This window comes from Sciurus vulgaris (assembly GCF_902686455.1).
Source record: "Sciurus vulgaris genome assembly, chromosome: 8".
NCBI classification, from domain to species: Eukaryota; Metazoa; Chordata; class Mammalia; order Rodentia; family Sciuridae; genus Sciurus; species Sciurus vulgaris.
Window position 1 is genome coordinate 116,942,084 of NC_136468.1, and position 20,640 is coordinate 116,962,723.

At 45.2% G+C, this 20,640-nt stretch overlaps 1 protein-coding gene across 11 annotated transcripts; it reads right to left on the bottom strand.

Moving 5' to 3' along the window:
- Positions 1-618: 618 nt before the first annotated feature.
- On the bottom strand, positions 619-19,356 carry LOC306668006 (SEC14-like protein 4). Of its 11 annotated transcripts, none has more exons than XR_013765705.1 (15): positions 19,076-19,355; positions 18,770-18,939; positions 15,915-15,990; positions 10,533-10,576; positions 10,190-10,249; positions 9,872-10,060; positions 8,573-8,668; positions 8,206-8,266; positions 8,003-8,080; positions 7,151-7,234; positions 6,745-6,851; positions 6,529-6,668; positions 6,277-6,436; positions 3,485-4,397; positions 619-1,092 (listed from the first exon to the last, which is right to left on the bottom strand). XR_013765705.1 is itself a non-coding variant. In XM_079150957.1 (14 exons), exons 2-14 carry the CDS (start codon positions 18,821-18,823, stop codon positions 4,080-4,082), a joined length of 1,467 nt encoding a protein of 488 aa, XP_079007083.1. In that variant the 5' UTR covers positions 18,824-18,939; positions 19,076-19,355; the 3' UTR covers positions 1,099-4,079. The 11 variants fall into 11 exon arrangements, 9 of the variants coding, with proteins under 9 accessions (XP_079007083.1, XP_079007087.1, XP_079007089.1 ...); XR_013765706.1 differs by lacking the exon at positions 619-1,092 and adding an exon at positions 1,099-3,359; XM_079150957.1 differs by lacking the exon at positions 619-1,092 and having other exon boundaries at positions 1,099-4,397.
- Positions 19,357-20,640: the final 1,284 nt, after the last annotated feature.

A 20,640-nucleotide genomic window follows, 5' to 3' on the forward strand; every position in this document is an offset into this window, starting at 1 on the left:
ATTCCATTGTGTATATATACCACAGTTTCTTTATCCATTCATCTGTTGAAAGGCATCTAGGTTGGTTCAGCTCAATTCACATAACATTTTGATCAATAATAGACAATAGGACCACAGTGGTCCTATGTCATTATAATGGAGCTGAAAAATTCCCATAGTTTAGTATTTTTTGCTTTACCTTTTTTATGTTTAGATATGTTTCAGTACCTGAATACTGACCATTGTGTTCCAGTTGCTTACAGTATTCAGTAACATGCTATATAGGCTTATAGGTTTGTATAGGAGTGATAGGCTGTACCATGTTATATCCTATAACACATGTTGGCTATACCCTCTAGTTTGCAATAGCATGCACTTTAATGTTTGCACACAAAAGGAAAATTACCTAATGATGCATCCCTCAGAATGTCTGCCTTTATGCCTCTACCAAATGTATTGATTACTCTGGCTTCATAGTAAATTTTGAATCAGGCAGTATCAGACTTCCAACTTTATTGTTTTAAAAGATTGTTTTGGTTATTTGGAATCCTTTTGTCTATGTGTAATCTCTTGAAAGTCCATTTGAATTTCTGCAAAATTTTTTTTTTCTGCAAAAAGTGTTATTGGGTTTTTGATAGGGATTGTATTAAATCTGTAAATTGCTTTGGGTAGTATTTACCTCCTAACAAGAGGTAGTATTTACCTCTTGCAATACATGAACATTCATTAATGTTTTAACTTTATCCTACAATATTTTGTAGTTTTCAGTGTGCAAGTCTTAGCCCTGTATGACTAAGTTATTACTGAATGATGCTTTTTGATGTTATAAATAAAATCATTTTCTGAATTTCATTTCAGATTGTTTTAGTGCATAGAAGCATAACTGGTTCTTGTATATTAATCTTGTATCCTGAAAATTTGATGAACTTATTAGCTCCAAGAGTTTGTTTTTTATTTTTTCAATTCACTGCTTATTCACTTATTCACTCAACAAATGTTTATTGCACGCTTACCATGTATAAGGTTCCAGACAGAAATGCAGTGTATCAGAGAGAGAGTCCAGTGGGAGTGATAGACATTAAACTGATTCTTTATTATTTAATTTTCTTCCCCCTTTATAATCATAAAATAAAGATAAGTATGCAAATGATGACAATGATGCTGATGATATTGTTATTGCTGATGTCTGTGCCAGGAAGTATCAACAGCCACCAAGAAGTCAAGACTCTTACTGAGAAGATGCTCAAAGACACCTGAGTTGACAACACAGCTCCTAGGCAGGTTTATTGGCTCTTCCCTTCCCTCTCTCATATGATGCTCTGGTGCTGAAATACCATATGAAATGTAGGGATCTGGGTTTGAGTACTGGCTTTGCCTCTAGTGTGCTATGTAATCCTGAGCCTCAGCTTTCTCACTTGTAAGTTGGGGCTGATAACATGGGGTTATTGAGAGGGTCAACAGAGAAGAGGGTAGTAATTCACCTCACTCACCACTCAGTATGTGTTAGGCCATCAACAGTGTTGGCTTTTCATGTTATAATTGGTCCAGTCACCCAGCCTGCCATGGACTCCAGGACAAGGACACAGCTAGGCAAGCCCATTCTTTCCGCTTCTGTCTTTCCTGGTATGTTGCCGCCTTGCTCACCCTTGTCCTCGAGTATCTCTTCAGGGCTGTCATGCTGCTACTCTGTCCTTTAGTAGTGCTTCTGGTAAGAACTGACTTCCAGCACTAGAGGCCAGGGAGGCTGCTATGGTTTGGATGAGTGTCGCCCAAATACTTATGTGTTAAAGACCTGAACCCCAGGGTGACACTCTAGGAAGGAGTTGAAACCTTTAGGAGGTGGGACCTAGTGTGAGGTCCTTAGGTCACTGAAGGTTTTCCCTGGAAGGGGATATGGGACTCTGTGGGACTGAGGCTCAGACCCTGGGAAACAGATTCAGGATTCTGGCAGGTGAAAGAAGGTGTGAAGTGCACTTGGGATAGTAGACATGCTTTATTCAGAGGTGGCAAGCCCTCAATCCCCTAGTCTTTCCATAGGCTTTTTTATATGCAGGCCAAACAAAGAAGGCACATTGTCAACAGGTTACATAAGAGAGTGCATGCTCACAAGCAAATGCTTATGATCTTGAGAACATATGCTGAACCAAGGTGTTTATGATCTTGTCTGCATGCTAAAATCATAGCCCACCTGAAGCCTCTGTGAAACAACCTAACTATAGCTATCTTGGGCTTATAGACTCTAGTCTCTTCCTCTTCTGTTTCCTGGTTCATTACATAAGTTATTTTGCTCTGCCATGCACTCCGTTATGATGTGCCACCTTCACCAAAGGCCCAGGACTGGAAACACAAATAACCCTTTCCTTGTTATAAGTCAGTGGCCTCAGATATTTTATTATGGTGATGGAAAACTGACAAAGAGACACATGACTGTGGAGTTAGGTATTTCAAATTCCAGTCCTAGTGCAACCACTGAGCAATGACACTGTCACTTTGCTTCCCTGTAAGATGGAGGATGACCAGTAGGTAGGGCAGCAGGTCTATGCAGGTGCTCAGTAAATTGCATCTATTTTACTGTTATTATTATTATTATTGCCAGGATTTTGGAACATCTGGGGAGTGAAGCTTGGGCTAACAGCTGGGAGCAAATAGGAGATGGACATAAGGCAGATGATGGCTCTATTATGTGACAAGCACTGATCCAGTTGCTCCATGAGTATGGAGGAGGGTCCCTAATTCTGCTAGGCTCCAGGTCAGGTTGGAGCCTAAGGAAGACCTTCCAGAAGAGGACTCCAGTGGTCTTGAGGGTACAAAGAATGAGGTTGGGGAGGGAGTCCTAGCAAAGGCAAGGAATCAGGAAGGAGCTGGAAGAATTGGTAAATTCAGGTTGTTAGGTGAAACTGGAACAGGGGTGTGGTGCCAAGTCACAGAGGCTCTTGTAAGACACCAACAAGCCTGATTTCATCCAGGGAGAAGTGGAGAGTCAACGAAAGGCTTACACAAGAAGAGATGTGATCAGACTTTCATTTCAGAAAGACTTTTATGGCTGCCCTGTGGAATCAGCATGGAAGGGGATAGGAATGGGCACAAGAAGGCCCATGGACTCCTAATAATCTAATCCAGAGGTGATGAAGGATTGATAAGGCACACACAGAAGATGGAGTCCAGTCAGCAAGGGGAAGAGCCAGGATCTGAACTGAAGTCAGACCACTTCTTTCTGTCATTCCAGACGGCCTCAAACAACCCAGACTTGGTGAACTCAACCTCTTGGGCCTCAGCATGCCTGTGAAGCAGCCTTTCCATGAGCTGTTTGGAGGCAAGGGAGCCCTCTTCATGCTCCTGGTGGGCAGAGATGCTGCCAGGGCAATACTGCTCTCTGGTGGCTGAAGGCAGGAGTCACCATGAGCATCTGAGCTCCTGAGCAGGGGCCCAGCTGCTTTCTCTCTGAGGTCACCAAGCCTATCCCCTACCCCTTCCCACTGCATACCCACTCAGGTTCACATCTTACCTCCTCCTCTTTATGATGTGTAACAGGACAGGTCACTTCCTGCACTGAGCCTCAGCTCATGAATAAGCTGGAGAGGAAGCTTTGTGCCTCAGCTCAGCTGTGGCGCACAGTAGGTGTTAAAGAGTGAAGCCTACCTGTCACAACCCACTGAGAGGCACAAACTTCTTGGCAGCTTCTCTAAACTCTGGGCCTTCCCTCCTACCCCAGAAACCCCACACTTCACTTTGTCCCATCTTGTGTCCCCACCCTAAGCCAACCCTTCTTAGCGGGGCCCACAGCAACACTTTCCTCTCAAGAGGCAAAGCAAGGGGCTGGAAGATGACCTGGGTTTCTCTTCCAACTCTGAAATATTGGTGGCCCTTGGCATGGCCCAGTCAGAGACCAGGGGGCAGGGCAGCACAGCCTGGGCTGCCAGGCTCCAGGTGATGGCTTCATTGCCACCCAGAGTCAATCCACCAAGCCACACTGGCTCAAGTTGATGGCTTCCTCAGTTCATTCCTAGGTCTACTCTGTTGGGTACAGTCTACACTGCAGAGCAGGTGGTAGTCCTGACTGGGCACTGGAAAGGTCAGCCTTTGAAGAGGGGATGAGAAGCTCATCTGTTTTCCTCCCCCTTGCTTGGCCACTGTGCAAATGGGCCCACAGTGGCTGAGATGCTGATGTACGATAGGTGGCGCTCTGTGACCATCAGTGCCACTTTGCCTGGGAAGGCAGGAGCATGGAGTGGGGTGTGAAGAGGTTGAAGAGAGTAGGCACAGAGGCAGCCAGGGTGTTCATTGCACTGGAGAAGGTCTTGTTGCCTTGAGACCCTGCAATTTCTCCTCAGATGCCTTATCAGGGAGCAGCACCTCCACAGAATAGCTGATCTTCTTGGCATGCAGCAGGCTATAGGTATTGTCAAAGCGCAGGACATCTGCAGAGACAGAGCAGGCACAGTGAGCCCAGCACATGTGAACATCTGGTGGCTTTGAGAATCAGCAGTCCAGGGTCATGGGTGAGGTCTGAGGGTCAGCCACTGCCCAGCCCCTAGCTCACTCCTACCTCCTTGGATGGTGCCTGTGCTATATAAATGAATCATGAGACCCACCATATGCTGTGTAGCTCCTTCTAGTCACCAGGCCTGAATCCTCAAAATGGCCCATGAGGAAGGTACTGTCATCCTCACTGCTATGGTTTGGATAAGTGTCTCCCAAAGTTTCATGTGATAAAGGTTTGATTCACAGGGTGGTGATACTGGGCCATGGTGGTGGAATCTTTAGGAGGTGGGGCTTTGTGGATGTCCTTAGGTCATTGAGGGTGCCCTCAGAGGGGATCATAGGATCCCAGTCTCTTCATTTATTTTTTTTCTGCATCCTGGCTTATGATATGAATGGTTTTACTTCACCACGTTCTCCCACCATGATTTGTCACCCACCAGAGACCCAAAGTAATGGGGCCACTAGATCTTAGAGTGGAACCTGCAGGACCATGAGCTAAAGTAAATCTTTTCTCTTTATAAGTTAATTGCCTCAGATATTTTGTTATAGTGACAGAAAGCTCATACATCTATTGTATGAAGAATGAAACTGAAGCTTAGAGAGGTGATATGACTTTCCAGTGACCACAGAGCAAGGGAAGAGAGGGACTGGGAATCCCTTATCCCAATAGCCCAGCCCAAAGAGCAGCCCTACTTCCTCTGGAGGCAAGCACTGAGCAGCTTTTCCAGCTCACAGATGGAAGGCATTTCCTATAGTGCCAAGGTCCAGTGTGAACTTAGGACATGGAATCATCCAGATTTCTCTGTCTCCACCTTCCTAATATTCCTTTTCCTCAGACTGTACTAGGTAATGTATTGATTGAAGTATTACTAACCTGAATCCTCCTTCTCCACAGGAAAGTGACCTTGATTTCCCTCCCTCTTTGCTCTACTTGCTATAGAAGTGGAAGATCAGCAGTTTCTGGGTGCTACAATTCAGATTTTGAATTCCCCCTCTCCCAAAACCCATGTGTTAAAGACTTGGTCCCCATGGTAGAGCTATTGGGAGTTGTTGTAACCTTTAGGGGGCATGGCCTACTGCCTTTTGGTCACGGGAGCATGTCTTCAAAGGGGGTTGTGGGAACCCGGCCCTTTCCTTTCTTCTATGGCTCCCTGATGTGTAATGTAAGCAATTTTGTTCTAATTCACACTCCTGCCACAATGTGCTGCCTTGCTGTAGGCTCAAATCAATGAGGTCAATTGATCATGGACTGGAACCTCCAAAACTGTGAACCAAAATAAATCTTTTTCCTTGAAAGTTCATCATCTCAGATATTTTGTTGTAGTAATAGGAAGTTGACCAATACACTGTGCAGTGCTGTTTCTGGTAAAATAAACCAAACTGCCTCTCCCTGGGAGACCTGGGAACAAAGGATAAGCAGCTGGAAGAAGCCACCTTTTGGGGATTACTGGAGCAGGGTGGTCCATGCAGCCAATGCTATGCCCATGATTATTTACTCTCCTGTCTCAGCCCCATGTGGAGAGTTCCCAGGACTGAGCTCACAGCCCTAGAATCAGAACCCCAGTTCTTCCTCTGAAGTAAATCTCTGTCCTTGTACACACACGTAAGGGACACTCTTCAGATCCAAGATTCCCAAAGCCAACTCCCCTAAACCCCATGGGATCTAAGATCTGACAAGGTCCTTATCACATTCCCTGAGAGGTAGAAATAGTGGGCACCAAGGAAGGCTGGACTGGCAAGAGATGACCAGCTCTTTTCCCTGTCAGGAAGAGGACAGTAACTCCAGTAAAACCTGCAGTTCTTACAGACACCAGCCTTGAGGCAGGCGAGGCTCCCATCCTCAGGCACCATGTGAGCATTGTAACGCTGGCTGGGCAGCACCTCCGTCATCTCCCCAGCCCTCTGCCGCTCCCCCATCTTGGTCTTCAGGAAAACCCCAAAGCCAATGTCTCCACCATCCGATGCAAACTGCCACCTGCAGCAGACAGAGCTCCACTGATGACCGCCTGCCTGGGCCCTGGAGCCTCCTCCAGCTGCACCCAGGAGTGGAGCAGCCATTGTTCCTACCTGAGCACACAGCCTGGGAACAGGATCTCATTCTCCACCTGCTGGGAGGAGCCGCGGCCCACGGTCACTGTGTGCTCGTACTGCATCCTCACCTGCTTGCATAGGTGGTAGCTCTTGGGCACCTCGCCCCCGTAGTTGATCTGTGGGTGAGGGTGGTGAGCGGGCACTAGGCCGTGGCGGTCTCCCCTCTGTCCCCATCCTCTGGGCACCCCATACCTTGGTTAGGCACTTGGGGTTGCCATCAGGGTCAGTCATAGTTCCCCCAAACTCCACAGGCAGCTGGTCGGGGCTGATGAACTTTATCAGCTCCTGCTTCCAGTTGTCTGTGTGGGAGCAAGAAGGGGACTCTGAGGGGTTCAGGAAGATCAAAAGAGCCCAGGGAGGAGACCTAGTACGTCCCTGGTTTGCTACCTTAGGCATCTACTCCTACGAGTATCCAAGAGTTATGTGGTTTCCAGGCCATTGGTCTAGGATCTGAGGCCCTGCCCTTATATACAGAAGCTGACAGGGTCACCCAGGGTTAGTGACTGAGTTAAGAAGATGAGCCAGACAGAAATGGGGCCTTCAGCATTGACCTCTGCAGATGTAGAGATGGGCCTCTCCAGGAGGCCAAGTCACTCACCTCCCAAGATCACAATCTTCTTGCGTGTCTCCTCACTCATGAACGACTTAACCAAGTTGAAGGCTACTGGGAAAAGTTTGGGGGCTGAAACACATAACACTCCCTCAAAAAGGTGGGCCAGAGAAGACACTGGTATATAAAGCCATACCCAGGGGCATATGCAGACAGATGTGGACATCTGGCAGTGGATTCTGCCACTGCCTATTGTGTGACCTTCAGCTAGTAACTCACCTTCTCTGAGTCTTAGTCTGTTAACTGAAAAATGTAAAATGGAGACGAGATAATGTTAAATATAACACTTGGCACAGTAGCTGGCTCTCAATGAATGGTTGTATCCCTTAACCCAGTTATAAGGTGTTGGGCAAAAGCTGGGTCCAGTGTCAAAACTGATCCCTGTGGTGCCTGTTTTCCTGTACTTGTGATTTTTCCAGGTGACTTTGGGATCCTTTTTGGTACATGAAGATGAGGCATCTGCTTTAGACTTCCTGTCCCACCCGAATTGCTCCCCCTCACTGTGAATTGGGCTCTGTGCTATATCTTCTCCACAGACTGTCTCATCCCAGATTTCTTATGGGAGGGTTGTCATTGTATCCCTCATCCCACAGAATGGGAAAACTGAGTCTCGATGGTGTGAAATACACTTATTCAAAGTCACAGGACTAGCTCGATTCAACCCAGATCATTGAACTGCAGGGCACCTGCGGTGACCACCTCCCTGCATGACCATCAAACATAGGGATCACTCCTGCTCAAAGTGTGTCCATCGATCAGTATGGTCCGTGAACTGTCATCCGTTCCACACTGAAGTAAGCAAATAAAATAACAGCAAACATTGAGAAACTTAGAACTTATTCGACATTGCTGCAATATAGCAGTGCAGGATTTTATATGTTACAAAAGGATCAGTCTGCCGTACTGGAAGGCCCGGAACTAAAAACCCAAACAAAAGAACCAGTTCTTCACAAAAGCCCTAAATTCAAAGGCTGACCTATTGTCCCCTCTACCCTGTTCCCCACTTCTGCCTCCCCAGGAGCTCCTCCCAGTCGTGGGCTCACCTCGAACAACAATTAAATTCTTCATGGTCTCAGGATAATTTGCTTCCATGATGGCAAAAAACTGTGAAGTCAAGATGAGTCTGGTCATGGCCTTACCCCTAGATTTCTGTGGCCTCTGATGCTGCTGAGACAAGAGGCCCCTCCCTGGTCCCCCCTGACTTCCCCAGGAGTGTGTGGTTCCTCCTCTGTGTTATTCTAGCTCCTTTCTCTCCTTGGTGGGTGAACTCCAAGTGAGCATCACAGGGTGGTCTGTGGCACCCCTGGAAGGCATCCCCACTTTTTCACAGACCAGAAGCTGGTATGGGCTGCAGCTCCCTATTAGCCTGGGAGCCACTGCCACTCCAACCACTGGCCGCGCCTGCCCTACCTGCTGGTAGACCTCCACAGCTGGCTTCCACAGGTGTTTCAGGCCCAGTCCCTCCATGTCAAACACCAATAGCACCGTCTCAATCTTCCTGCCCAGCTGCATGGAACAGAGCAGATATACTAGTCAGACCATAGCTCCTGGAGACCCTGGCCTGAGAGACTCAGGAACTTCTCCCTACCTCCCTGCCACCCACACCCCTGGCATTTTCCAAACATCTGTAGTCTCATGACTATGTCCAAGTCAGAGCTATTGGTGGGCTGTGTGGCCTTGGGTGGATTTTTAACCATTCTGATCCTTAGGTTCTGATAGAATTGCTATCAAAATTCAATAAAATGATGCACAAAGAATCCAGGGGCTGGCATTTGCTGGTCCCTGATAAATATCATCAGGTATTACATTAGTATCATCATCATCATAATTATCAGCTTCAAATGGGAACATCCATGAAGCAGAAGACATTGTGTTAACCTTATAAAAGCAGCCCTCCTGATACTGAGACATATCTCTACTCAAACCAGGCACTAAATACAACACTTTGCAATTTACTCGTCCTTGCCACAAGTCCTTGCTGGGGCCTATTTTGTATCCAGTGTTTGTGCCAGGTGATGATGACACAGAGGCCTTGCCCTTGCCATGTACAGTCAGTCATTTGCCAAATCGGGCCACAGTGACATATCAGCTCAACCAGAGGGGTTTTCTTAGGCTCATTACTCATGTAAACTCACAAAACCAATAAGGTCACACTCGGTATTAGATTCATCCTAAAGGATACAGAGGGTCAAAGGACAGCTCAGGGCAAAGAGAAAAGATCTGCAAAGGGGATGTGGGAGCCTTCTTGGCTCAGAAGCTTCATGCCCCCTAGGGCTCAATATTTGTGTTTTTAGCAACTCCCTAGTAGCTCCGAGGGCCCCACAGGAAACGTACCTAGTTTCAGGGTCCCTGTTATCAGGGATGCTCACCTACTGATGTTTATTGTTATGCAATTGTAAGAGTAGGATATCTTTTCCATAAGCAAAGCTGACTGTCCACTGTTCTCAGAATTCCCAGGAGAACAGAGCAAGAGCTTTCTCTGCACCCCAGGTCAGTGTCTCACATGGAGGCTTTGGTGACCCTAGACTGATGCAAGCAGAATACTAGATGCTCCTGGAAGGGTGACAGCAGAAGCCCAAGTTTCACCAAACCTCTGAGTGGTGAGGTAAGAGGTACGAGGGACAGAATGTTATCCTTCCCTGGCCCTGGTACGCCCCACTTTGGACACTAGATCTCCATGTGCCCCACTCCCACTCCCCAGCTGCTCACCTTTTGACTCTGTAGCTCACACTCCTGCAGAAGCAACTCAAAGACCCTGATGCGCTTCCGGATCAGCTCCTGCTTGGAGGCTGACAGGAGAAGACCCTTGGGGTCGAGGGTCCCAATGATGTCAAACCACACAGGGCAGCCTTCGTAGTCATAGCCGCACAGACCACCCGAGTCATACAGCTGGATCACCTGGACACATGGATAAGGCCCTGATGCAAACTGGCCCACCAGACCATGTCCCTGCTCCCTCAGGTAGTCGTGAGTGGGGGGTGAAGGGAGGGACATCAGAAGGCCTAGGAGATGCTGCAGGGGGCTCACCTCTGAGGGCTGCCATGCAAGGATATTGTCCAGGTCCTGTTGCTTCCGGAACTCCATGTGCTGCAGAGAAAGGACAGGGCTTGCCCCCAAAACCCCTGCAGGCACCTAGGGGCCCCAGACCAGGTCCCTGTGCCCACAGTCACCAGGGTCCTGCCAGAGTATCCCCAGGCTCCACTACACAGAACTGGGAATGGAGACAGGAGGAGGACTTGAAGGGAAGGGACCCAGGTCTGATGTAGACAGGAAGCTGAGGAAGAAGACACTTAAGAATGGGCACCCTTTGTCGCTGACTGCTGGGGGAACAGCTTGCAGGAAATAGGACCCTAGGGATATGGGTCATCACCTTCCGGAGCATGTCCTCGGACTTCTGCAGGTCAAAGTTCCGAGCTGCAAGAAGAATGAGGGAAGAGGCTGGAGGCCAGATGGAGAAAAAGCTGCTTTCTGAAAGCTCGTGAGGACATAATAGGGGTGTTCACAACCCAATATCACACGGGGATCTGAAATGTTTTCTTTTTCTTTCTTTTTTTTTTTTTTTTTTAAGCAAGGATGTTTGTGTCTCTAGAAGACACTGGAGGGCCCTTGATTTCTGTTTCTAGGTCTCTGAAAACTGTTTGTTCTAGAAGTTGATCTAGCCTGTAATAGTTGAGATCCCCCAGGGAGCTGAAACCCACACAGTGTTGAGGTTATAAGAAGCATAAGATTTGGAATCAGACTTGGGCTTGAATTCTAGTTTTGTCTTTTTGTTTCCTGTGCAATCTGAAAGAAGTCACTTACCTTCTCTGAGCCTTAGTTTTAAACATCTGTTAAATAGGAATAGTAATTTGTTCAGTTATTCAAAGGACAGTGTGAGATAAAGTATGTAAAGTGCTTGGCATAGTACCTAGCACATAGTAAGTCCTCACTTTTTTTTTCCTGCGGTGCTGGGGATTGAACCCAGGGACTTGTGCTTGCGGGGCAGGCACTCTACCAACTGAGCTATATCCCCAGCCCAAGTCCTCACTTTTGTGAGTGTGTGCACTAGGGATTGAACCCAGGTCCTCATATATATGAGGCAAGCACTCTACCACTGAGCTACATTCCCAGTTCACAGTTAAATTCTCAATAAAGAGTAGCTATTGTTGTGATTAGTTAGTTTGAAGCAATAGATATATTTTAATAAAAATGTTATGCCCTATTTAATTTAATTAATTTTTTTTGAGACAAGGTCTTGCTATGTTGCCCAGATTGACCCTGAACTTCTGGGCACAGAATCCCAAGTATTTAGGCCACAGGTGCATGCCACCACACCCAACTATGTTCTATTTTAAAAATGCCGTGACAATTGCTCTCTAAGACTACTGTCTCATGGTTGGATTTGTCCATTGATGGAGCTGCACTGAGATGCAAGATTAGAGATTTTCAAATGGAAAGGGCCTGAGGTGCTGCCCAGACTTCCTCTGCCCTAATCAGGAACCACATCCAGAAATAACCATTGAGGACACTAGCTCAGCCTTGATTATCTCCCATGACTGCTCATCACCTAAACAGACAGAGAGCCCATTACATTCCTCAACAGTTCTTTTTAAGTACTGGGGATTGAACCCAAGGGCACTTTACCACTGAGTATGCCCTAGCTCTCTTCTTTTAAATTATTTATTTATTTATTGAGATAGGGGCTCACTAAGTTGCTTAGGGCCTCACTAAGTTGCTGAGGGTGGCCTTGAACTTGCAATCCTCCTGTCTCACTTTCCCAAGTTGCTGGAATTACTGGCTTATGCTACTGCTCATGGCTCCTCAGCAGCTTTAACTGAGACCAAATCTGCCTCACAAATGATCCTAGCCTCATTTTCAGGGGTCAACTATCTGTTTATCAGTGGAAATCTCTGCAAATACATCACAATGAGCCGTAAGTTTAAATGTTTGATCTTTTCTCCCAGACTTCCTCTTTTAAATAAATATATAATCCAGTTATATATTTATTTAAAAATCACCTTCTGTGTCAGTGATGTTCAATAGAACTTCTATAATGATGGGAATGTCCTATCTCTGGCTAGTATGACAGAAGATACAAAGTTTTAATTTAACTTAATTTAAATGTTATTAATTATATTTGCCTAGAAGCTACTGAACTGAACAGAGCAGTTACGTATACTTCAATGACTTTAAGATTTTTTTCACATATAGATCTGTGCTCCAAGTTAAATGTCTTGTTATTTTATAGGCTTTGTTGTTACTTGGAATAATATACATTTTTCATGATATTTTATAATTGGATGCAGCTGCAGAAAAAAAATACTATTGACTTTTGTACCTTGAAATATCATTAAGCTTTTTCTTTAGATCTGGAGTTTTTCTGTTGATCCTGTAGTTTTCAAGGGAGGTAAGTAATGTATCTGGAACACTTTTAACTCTTTCTTTTCAGTCTTTTTACCACTGATTTTTTTTCTTTTCCTATAGCATTGGCAAAAGTCTCTACTTCTGTTTAAGTCAAAATGTTCACTGGTGTCATCCTTTCCTTGTTCCTGATCTTAAAGGAAATGTATCTAAAATTTCTCCTTATTCATAACATTTGTTAGGGGATTTTTGCTATGTAACCATTACCAAATCAACGAAATTCCCTTCTATTCCTAGTCTGGTAAGATTTTTGTTTTGTTTTTGTTCGGGGAGTACTAGGGATTGAACTCAGAGGCTTGTGCATGCTAGGCAAGCATTCTACCTCTCCCCGGTCCCCAAGACTTTTGTTTTGTCTTATAAATAGGATTTGAACCTTTTAAAATGTTTCTTCTGTGTTGAGATAGCCACATACATTTTCATTTCTAACTCTATTAATGAGTTCAAAGACACTGATAGATTTTCTGATGTTGAACTATTCTTGCAGACCTAAGATAAATTCTTCCTGATGATGCTACATAATTGTAACACCCTATTGGATTCTATTATGTAATAGTTTATTTAGATTTATTACCATATTAATAAGCAAAACAGGTATAGACTTTTCCTCTTCTCTTTTTTGTTTTAATTGTCCTTATCTAGATTTGAAACGATATCCAATCTTCATAAGAAAAAGTCTTATTCTTTCATATATCCTAAAACAATTCTTATAAGATAGTAATTACCTGGTCCTTAAACTTTGGAAGAATTTTTCTGTAAAGCCATTGGAGTCTGAAGGTTAGAGGAGTGGAGGTTTTTACTGCCCTTTCCATTTCTTTCTTTCTTTCTTTCTCTTCCTTCTATTTCTCTTCCTCCTCCTCCCCTTCCCTCCTCCTTCCTCCTCCTTCCTCCTCCTCCTCTTCCTCCTCCTCCTCCTCCTCCTCCTCCTCCACCTCCTCCTCCTCCTCCTCATTTTTTCAGTGCTGGGGATCAAACCCAGGGCCTCTCACAGGCTGAGCATGTGCTCTACCACTATGCTATATCCCTAACCCCTCAATTTCTTTAATATTTATTAGCCTGTCATTTTCTATTTCTTCATGCTGGATTTTAGCCCTATATATTTTTTTCTAAGAATTCATCTATTTCATCTAGATTTTCTAGTTTGTTAGTACATAATCATTCATAATATTTCTCTATTATCTGTTGGGGTTTTTTGTCCTACAAACAGTGGTTTAGTGCTGATGATGGAATATGAGGATAGAGTTTTTAGTTACACCTACTATGTGCCAGACTAAGGGGACCAGGGCAGGCACAGTCACTGCCCTTGTGGAGCTGGCATCTGACTGGGAGAGACAGACACTGAAGCAGGATGGAGATAAAATAGAGGGCAAGGACATCAGAAGGAGGTTAAGGGGAGGCTTGTCATTATTAGGCCCCAGGAAGAAGACTCTGTGAAGCTCAGCTCCATCACTCAACTTTCTCTTGGCCCATGTCCAGGGTAGGGGAGGCAGGGAGTGGTAGGGCTGTACCAACATGGATGGCCATTATCAGCAGTCCTGTCACCCACAGCAGAAAGTGAAAGGCTCGACTCGATCTGAGATTCTTTCCCTTTTCCATGACCTGGCAGTTTAAGGTATCCGGGATCTCACTTACTCATCAAGGACACACCAGGCACCCCAAAAGCTGAGTTTAGACTCAGAAAGACTTCACAGAAGAAAAGACTGATATGCTATGGTTCAAATGTGGTTTGAGCATGTCCCCCCAATGTTTCATGAGTTGAAATTTAATCCCCTTTGTCCTCACAAAGAGAGAGTGGAAATTTAATCCGATTCTTGTATCTAGAGGTGGGATCTCTGGAAAGTGGTTAAGATTAGATTAAGGTCATTAGCTTGGAGCCCTCATGATTGAATCTTAGTCACTTGATTAGGAGAGGAACCAGAAGAGAAACATACATGCATGCTGCTTGTCTCTTGCCATGTGATACCCTGTGTCAGCTAGAGATTCTGTCAAAAAGAAAGCCATCACCACATGTGTGAACCTCCAAAATGGTGAGCTAAATAAACCTCTTTACTTTTTAAAGTTACCGAGTCTCAGACATTTCCCTATGGTAACAAAAAAATGAACTAAGATGTACCTTGTCAATTGGTTTCTAGAAATCCTGTTTCAATTCCTTCTTTAATTATCATTATCCCAAGTGCAGGCAGGTACAATGATATGCTCTCTTTAAAAGCAAAATAAAACAAAAACAAACGGAAACTACCACAGCCAAGAGAATCTTAAGGAGACAAGATGATTAAATGTAATGTGGTTCTGAATGAAATCTGGCAGTAGAAAAACTAAGGAAATTCATATGAGATAAAAGCTTTAGCAATAATGATGTATTCATATTGGTTCATTAATTGTAACAAATGTATCATACAAAGATAAGATGTGATAACAGGGTGCAGGGTATATAAACCATTCTATACTACCTTGGCAATTTTCCTGAAAAATCTATAACTGTTCTAAAAAATAAAGCTTATAAAAAATAATTATTAAAAAATGATTTTTTAAAGAACAAAACACAAGGGTGGGGGCTTCCTTCACTTGGGCATTATGCACATCTGTGACCTCGTGTTTGACCCATGACACATTGAAGGTAGGGACAAATATTATGCCCATTATAAAGAAGAGGGAAGTAAGGATGAGAGACAATGAATGACTTGCCACAGGCTAGCACATTGTAGAACTGGGATTCAGTTGCAGGCCTATTGAAGACTGGTGTTTTGAACCATGCAGAATGTGTCCAATTTCTGGGCTAAGGCCTGACTTGTCTCATCTCAAGTACAAAATTCATTCTATGAGACGCAGTGAGTTAAAATGATTCTTTTCCTCTAAACCTTGGTGTGGTTTCTGTTATTATTTTGTTAGACTGCTGCTATAGTTACTTCTTCTCTCCCTTTATTTAAATCCACTTCCTTAATTGTTTACTGTGTTGAGTGCCCTAGGGGACATGCAGTTTCCTCAAGGAAATAAAAGCCCTTCAGGCAACTGGAGGTAGGTCCAAGGGCAAGTCCTGAAGATGGGGCTCAATGGTATCTCATTCAAGGCCAGGCCAGTTAATTCCTGAGGACCTCCTGGGTGTTAACTCTAACTTCACCTTGACTCTGTGCCTACTTAGTGACTCATGCCCATTTTGCAGATGCAGAAACTAAGGTGAAGATTTTGTGCAGTGCTAATGCACAGGGAAGCTTAGATTTTAACCCAGAGCAGGAGGATCCAAAGCCTGTTCTTTACTGCTCTGTAGCACTGCTCCCCAAGTTTCCCATGCCTTCTCCTGAGACTGCTCCTACTTCTTTCCCTCCCTCTCTGCCTCTCGCAACTCTTGCGGCCTCACCTCGAAGCCAGCGCAGGAGGAAGAAGTCATCAGCCTTGGGCAAGGTGGGCAGCAGATCCTGGAGGTTCTCCTGGAACTAAGGTGAGGATATCATGGTGAGAGGTATTCTTGTGACCCACCTGCGACCCTCATCTGCCACCTGGGGACCCTGCAGGATAGAGTCCACACAGTTAGCACCTGTCCTGAACTATTGTGGTATCTGGGAATGGGCCCCCTCCAGCCCACCATAAGAGGAAGGAAGCACTGAGTCCTTCTCAAACTTGGGGGGAGCCCTACCCCCACAAAAACTCTCATTCCACAAGTCTGAGGTAAGGCCATGGCATCCCTAGTTTTGCAAAGATTCCTGAGTGATTCTAATGCAGGCTGGCCTCCCAAATTTTAGTAATGTGTTGCCCCTGAAAGTGCATCTTGGGGGCCTGGATTTGGAGGCAAGCTACATAACCTCTCTGAGTCTCAGTTTCCTCATCCATGAAATTGGGATAATGATAAATTTGTGTCAATCAAAGGAAAATGTGCGTGTAAAGCACTTAGCATAAGGCCTGGCTTAAGGCAGGTGCCTCTCTCAACAATTGTGGCCTGCTGGACACTCTGGACGGTGAAGCCTCTGGAGACAAAACTGGAGGTCATGAAGAAGGGACTGCAAAAGAAGCTTTTGGGGGACTGGAGGAAAAGAGGGCAGACAGCCCACTGGAAGCTGCCTTTTTTTCTTCTTTCTTTTAGTTTCTTTGGGTGGTGCCTTTTGCTACTGGCAGAGTTTAGAAAAACCACTGGAAGTTTGGGTCTGAGATTGAGGCTCTGGTCTGAGATAGAGAGAAGAGAGAGGAGACCTTACTTCTATAGGGACTGAGGAACCTGAAAGCAAGGGCTATGTTTAGAGGTGAATATGTGAATCTGAATTTGGAGTTAGAAACAGATATAAATAAAGCTATAGGAAGTGGTCTTGATGGCAATACACCAAACCTCCTTGAGCTTTATGAAGGATATTTAAAATCAGAATGCATTCATGTGTTGCTTACACAACAAAAAAAGGAATAGTCGGTTTAAACATCTCTGGTGTTAACAAGTAGCAGGCACCTGAAACAGATTCTTACACATGAAAACAGCTGCTGCAGCCTCTGGGCACCTGAGGAAACTTTTTGGCAGAAATGGAAGGGGACAACCCCACTTCCCCCCCACCCCCAGAAAAGCAATAACACTGCACTCCTCATATCCTGCAGGTTACTGAGTTCCCTCATTTGACCCTCAGGATGTGACCAATGCAGGAGGGGCAAAGGTCATATCCTACATTGAAGATGAGGAAACTGAAGCTGGGGTGGTTAGTGGAGAATCTTCTCCCTAGCGATAGAGTAGGAAAAGTGGCAGGGCCAGGAGTAATCCATGTTTTCCACCCTTGCTAGACTCATATAATTCTTCATTGAGCATCAGGGAAAAGAGAAAGCCACCAAGCAGGTGCTGGGGAGGGTCTAAAGTAATGTGGAGTAAAATCTTCTCTACGATGATGCCATATGGAGACAGCAGCATCTACCACTATGACCAGAGGTGGTCAACACCTGGTCAGGCTGGTCATAGACCTCTGGGACCATGGAAAACCTTTCCCTCTTTTTCTTACTTTCCCCCTTTCCCCCATGTTTTAAAATAATAAGGATTCATTGCTTTTAAATAATGGGGAAAAAAAAGAATAAACTTTTTACATTGCTTAAAGCTCTGGCCCATGGGCATCTCCATCATAATTCATCCCCAAAGGCCTGGTATCCAAGTCCTTTAAGAGCTTAGTGCAGAGGACTTCCCTGAGGGCATCAGCAGTGGGGAGGTCAAGGACTCACCAAAGGACCCTATCTCCTTTATCTGAGGACCCTCCTTAACTGGGGACCTCTCTCCTTTACATAGGACCTTCCTCCTGTGGATCCCTCCCTCACCCGTGGGCTTTTTTTTTTTTTTTTTTTTTCATCTAGGGGACCCTGAGTGGATTCCCAGTCCCCCTTCTTCACCTAGGGTTCTCATTCCTTCCTGGAGTTTCCCAAAATAAATCATTCCCCCCTTTTTTTTTTTTTTTTTTTTTTTTTTTTGGTACCAGAGATTGAACTCAGGGGTGCTTAACCACTGCACTACATCCCAGCCCTTTTCTTTTCTTTTTTTTTTTTTTTTTTTGTGACAGGGTTTCACTAAGTTTTTTTTTTCTTTCCTTTTTTTAGTTGTCAATGGACTTTTAATTAATTAATTAATTAATTAATTAATATGTGGTGCTGAGAATCGATCCCAGTGCCTCACACATGGTAGGCAAGCGCTCTACTACTGAGCTACAACCCCAGTCCCCATTCCCCACGAATTTTAAGCTACCCTTTCCTTCATAAGCAAAGAGAGCCACTGCTGTGTCACCTTTCTCCCCTTTTCCCATGGTCGTGTCCCTCCCAGGTGCAGCCACCAGGACTATCACAAAATCATCCAAAACCCTCTCCAGTTCCCTTTAATTTTTTATTTTTTTAACCATAGGGAGAAGGCTTAGGCCCTGAGGAGTTAGAGAACCATGAAGGAAACCAGATAAACAAATGTCGCAGTCCAAGCACGAGATCTGGGAATCATTTCTGCCCAAGGCGCCCCAACAGCTCAATGGCAGCGCCACCCCCTCCCCCACAAGCGGGGAACAAAGGCTAGGGCTGGGTGGTGGGAATCCCACAGGGCTGGAAGGCAGGGTCTGTGCCCACAGACTACCAGAGGACACTGCCTCAGAACTCTGCGCTGGACAGGCAGGCAGGACTGTGGCACTCTCCGAACTTGCAGTTCCCGACCCTACCCTGGGGACTCCAGACGGGTGGGGCAGCGTCCGATTGCTGGATTCCTCCCGACAAACCCCTCACCTTGGCCAATGCCTCCTGCTGTTGGGGGCTCAGATCCCCTACTCGGCCGCTCATGGTGTCCCGCGGCGCAGAGGGACTCTAGGCGCAAAAGTGCAGGACGCTTCTGCCGGCCCTGCCCGCCGCCAGGTCTCGCCGCTACCACTGCCGCTGCCACCGCCACCTGGTTTTACCTGGCGGGGTCAGATGTTGGTTTCGCCCGGATCCGAGAGCTGCAGGTCCTGCCCCGCCCTGACGGATCTCCCGCCACCTAGGGAATTTCTGCCCCAATCGCCAATCGCACTCTATCTGGGCACCAAGTTGACTCACCCTAAGAGTTGTTCTGGAGGACAGACTCAAGTCTGGGGTAGCAGGTGACCCCACCCCCAGGTCTAACGGCTCCCAGCGATTCCCAGGTGGTAAGGAAGAAAGAGGTGAGCAAAAAGGAGGTGGAGGTGTCTCAGATGCCCTTCTGAGTAAAATGGAGGAACTTTTTATAAACCCGGGGGCATCAATGTACCCAGTCCTTTTGACTAAGGACCCCTACCCCTCTCCCCTGACCTTGAACACAGGCTGGGCTCTGTCAGTGCTCACCGACTAATAGGAAAACCCTTACCTGCCAAATAGCTCTTCTGGCTCTTCAAAATGTTGGGAAGGCTGGATAAGGTGATGTCTACGAGTTAGCAAAATGCCTAGCATTTTGTTCTCAGAAAGTGTTGGTTCTTAGGAAGAAACTTATGAAACTTCTTAGGAAGTTTCAATAATTATCGAGGATGTCACCAGAGCCAGGAGCTATAAGGGTGGAGATCCCAGTGTGGCCCAGGTGGTGAGCCACCAAGTGCAATCCATAAGGCCAAAGAAGGTGAGGTGGCTGAGGAGAAGGAGCTGGGCTAACTTCCCTGGGGAAGAAGAGAAAGCATGAATGGGCTTGACAGAAGGTTTCCAAAGAGGAGCAGGTGGGAGGAGAAGGTGAAGGAGGTAGTAAACAGGTCACAGAGACCTTTTCCCTCTGTCCTCCCATGGGGTCAAACCAAGTTCTACATCTGAGATGAGCAGTGCCATGGTCATGAGTCATGGGTGGCTGTTGAGCACCAGAAACAAGGCTCATGACTCAGAAGAATGGAGATGTGCTGGGAGCATAAAATGCAAACCAAATTTCAAGGACTTAAAAGTAAAAAATCTTACTCATTTTTTTTCTGTTGATTACTTGTTGACATGATAGTTTTTGATATATTGAGATAAATAAAATGCTATTAAAATTAATTTCATCTGCTTTTTATGACATAACTATATATTTAGGTATAAATTTTTATATATAAATATACTATATTTAGTTTTATATAGGGTAGTTTTAGGTTCACAGCCCTTTCCTCTGACACATCAGAAACAATGGCATTCCCAAATAGCACCAGTCCCCACACGGGCACCAACTCTAGTACCACAATGGGGCATTTGTTATAATTTATAAACCTACATTGATATTCTGTTATCACTCAAAGTTCAAGGCTTACATTAGGGTTCACTCTGGGTATTGTACATTCTATAGATTGTGACAACTATATGAGCACACGTATCCTATTGTTGCATTATATGAAATAGTTCCACTGCCCTACAAGTCCTACAAGTCTTTCTTTCTTTCTTTCTTTCCTTCTCTCTCTTTCTTTCTTTCTTTTTTTCTTTCTTTCTTTCTTTTCTTTCTTTCTTTACTTTTTTAAATTGTAGCTGCCAGAAAATTTAAAATTACATGTGTGGTTCACATTTGTGACTTGCATTATATTTCATTTAAATAGTATTTGCCCTAGGGCATTTTAAATCAAAGAAAGAGAGAGAAATTCACACAAAAAAAATGCTAAAAGAAAGCAAAAATGTCGCCACATTTATTGAAGGGCATGGTC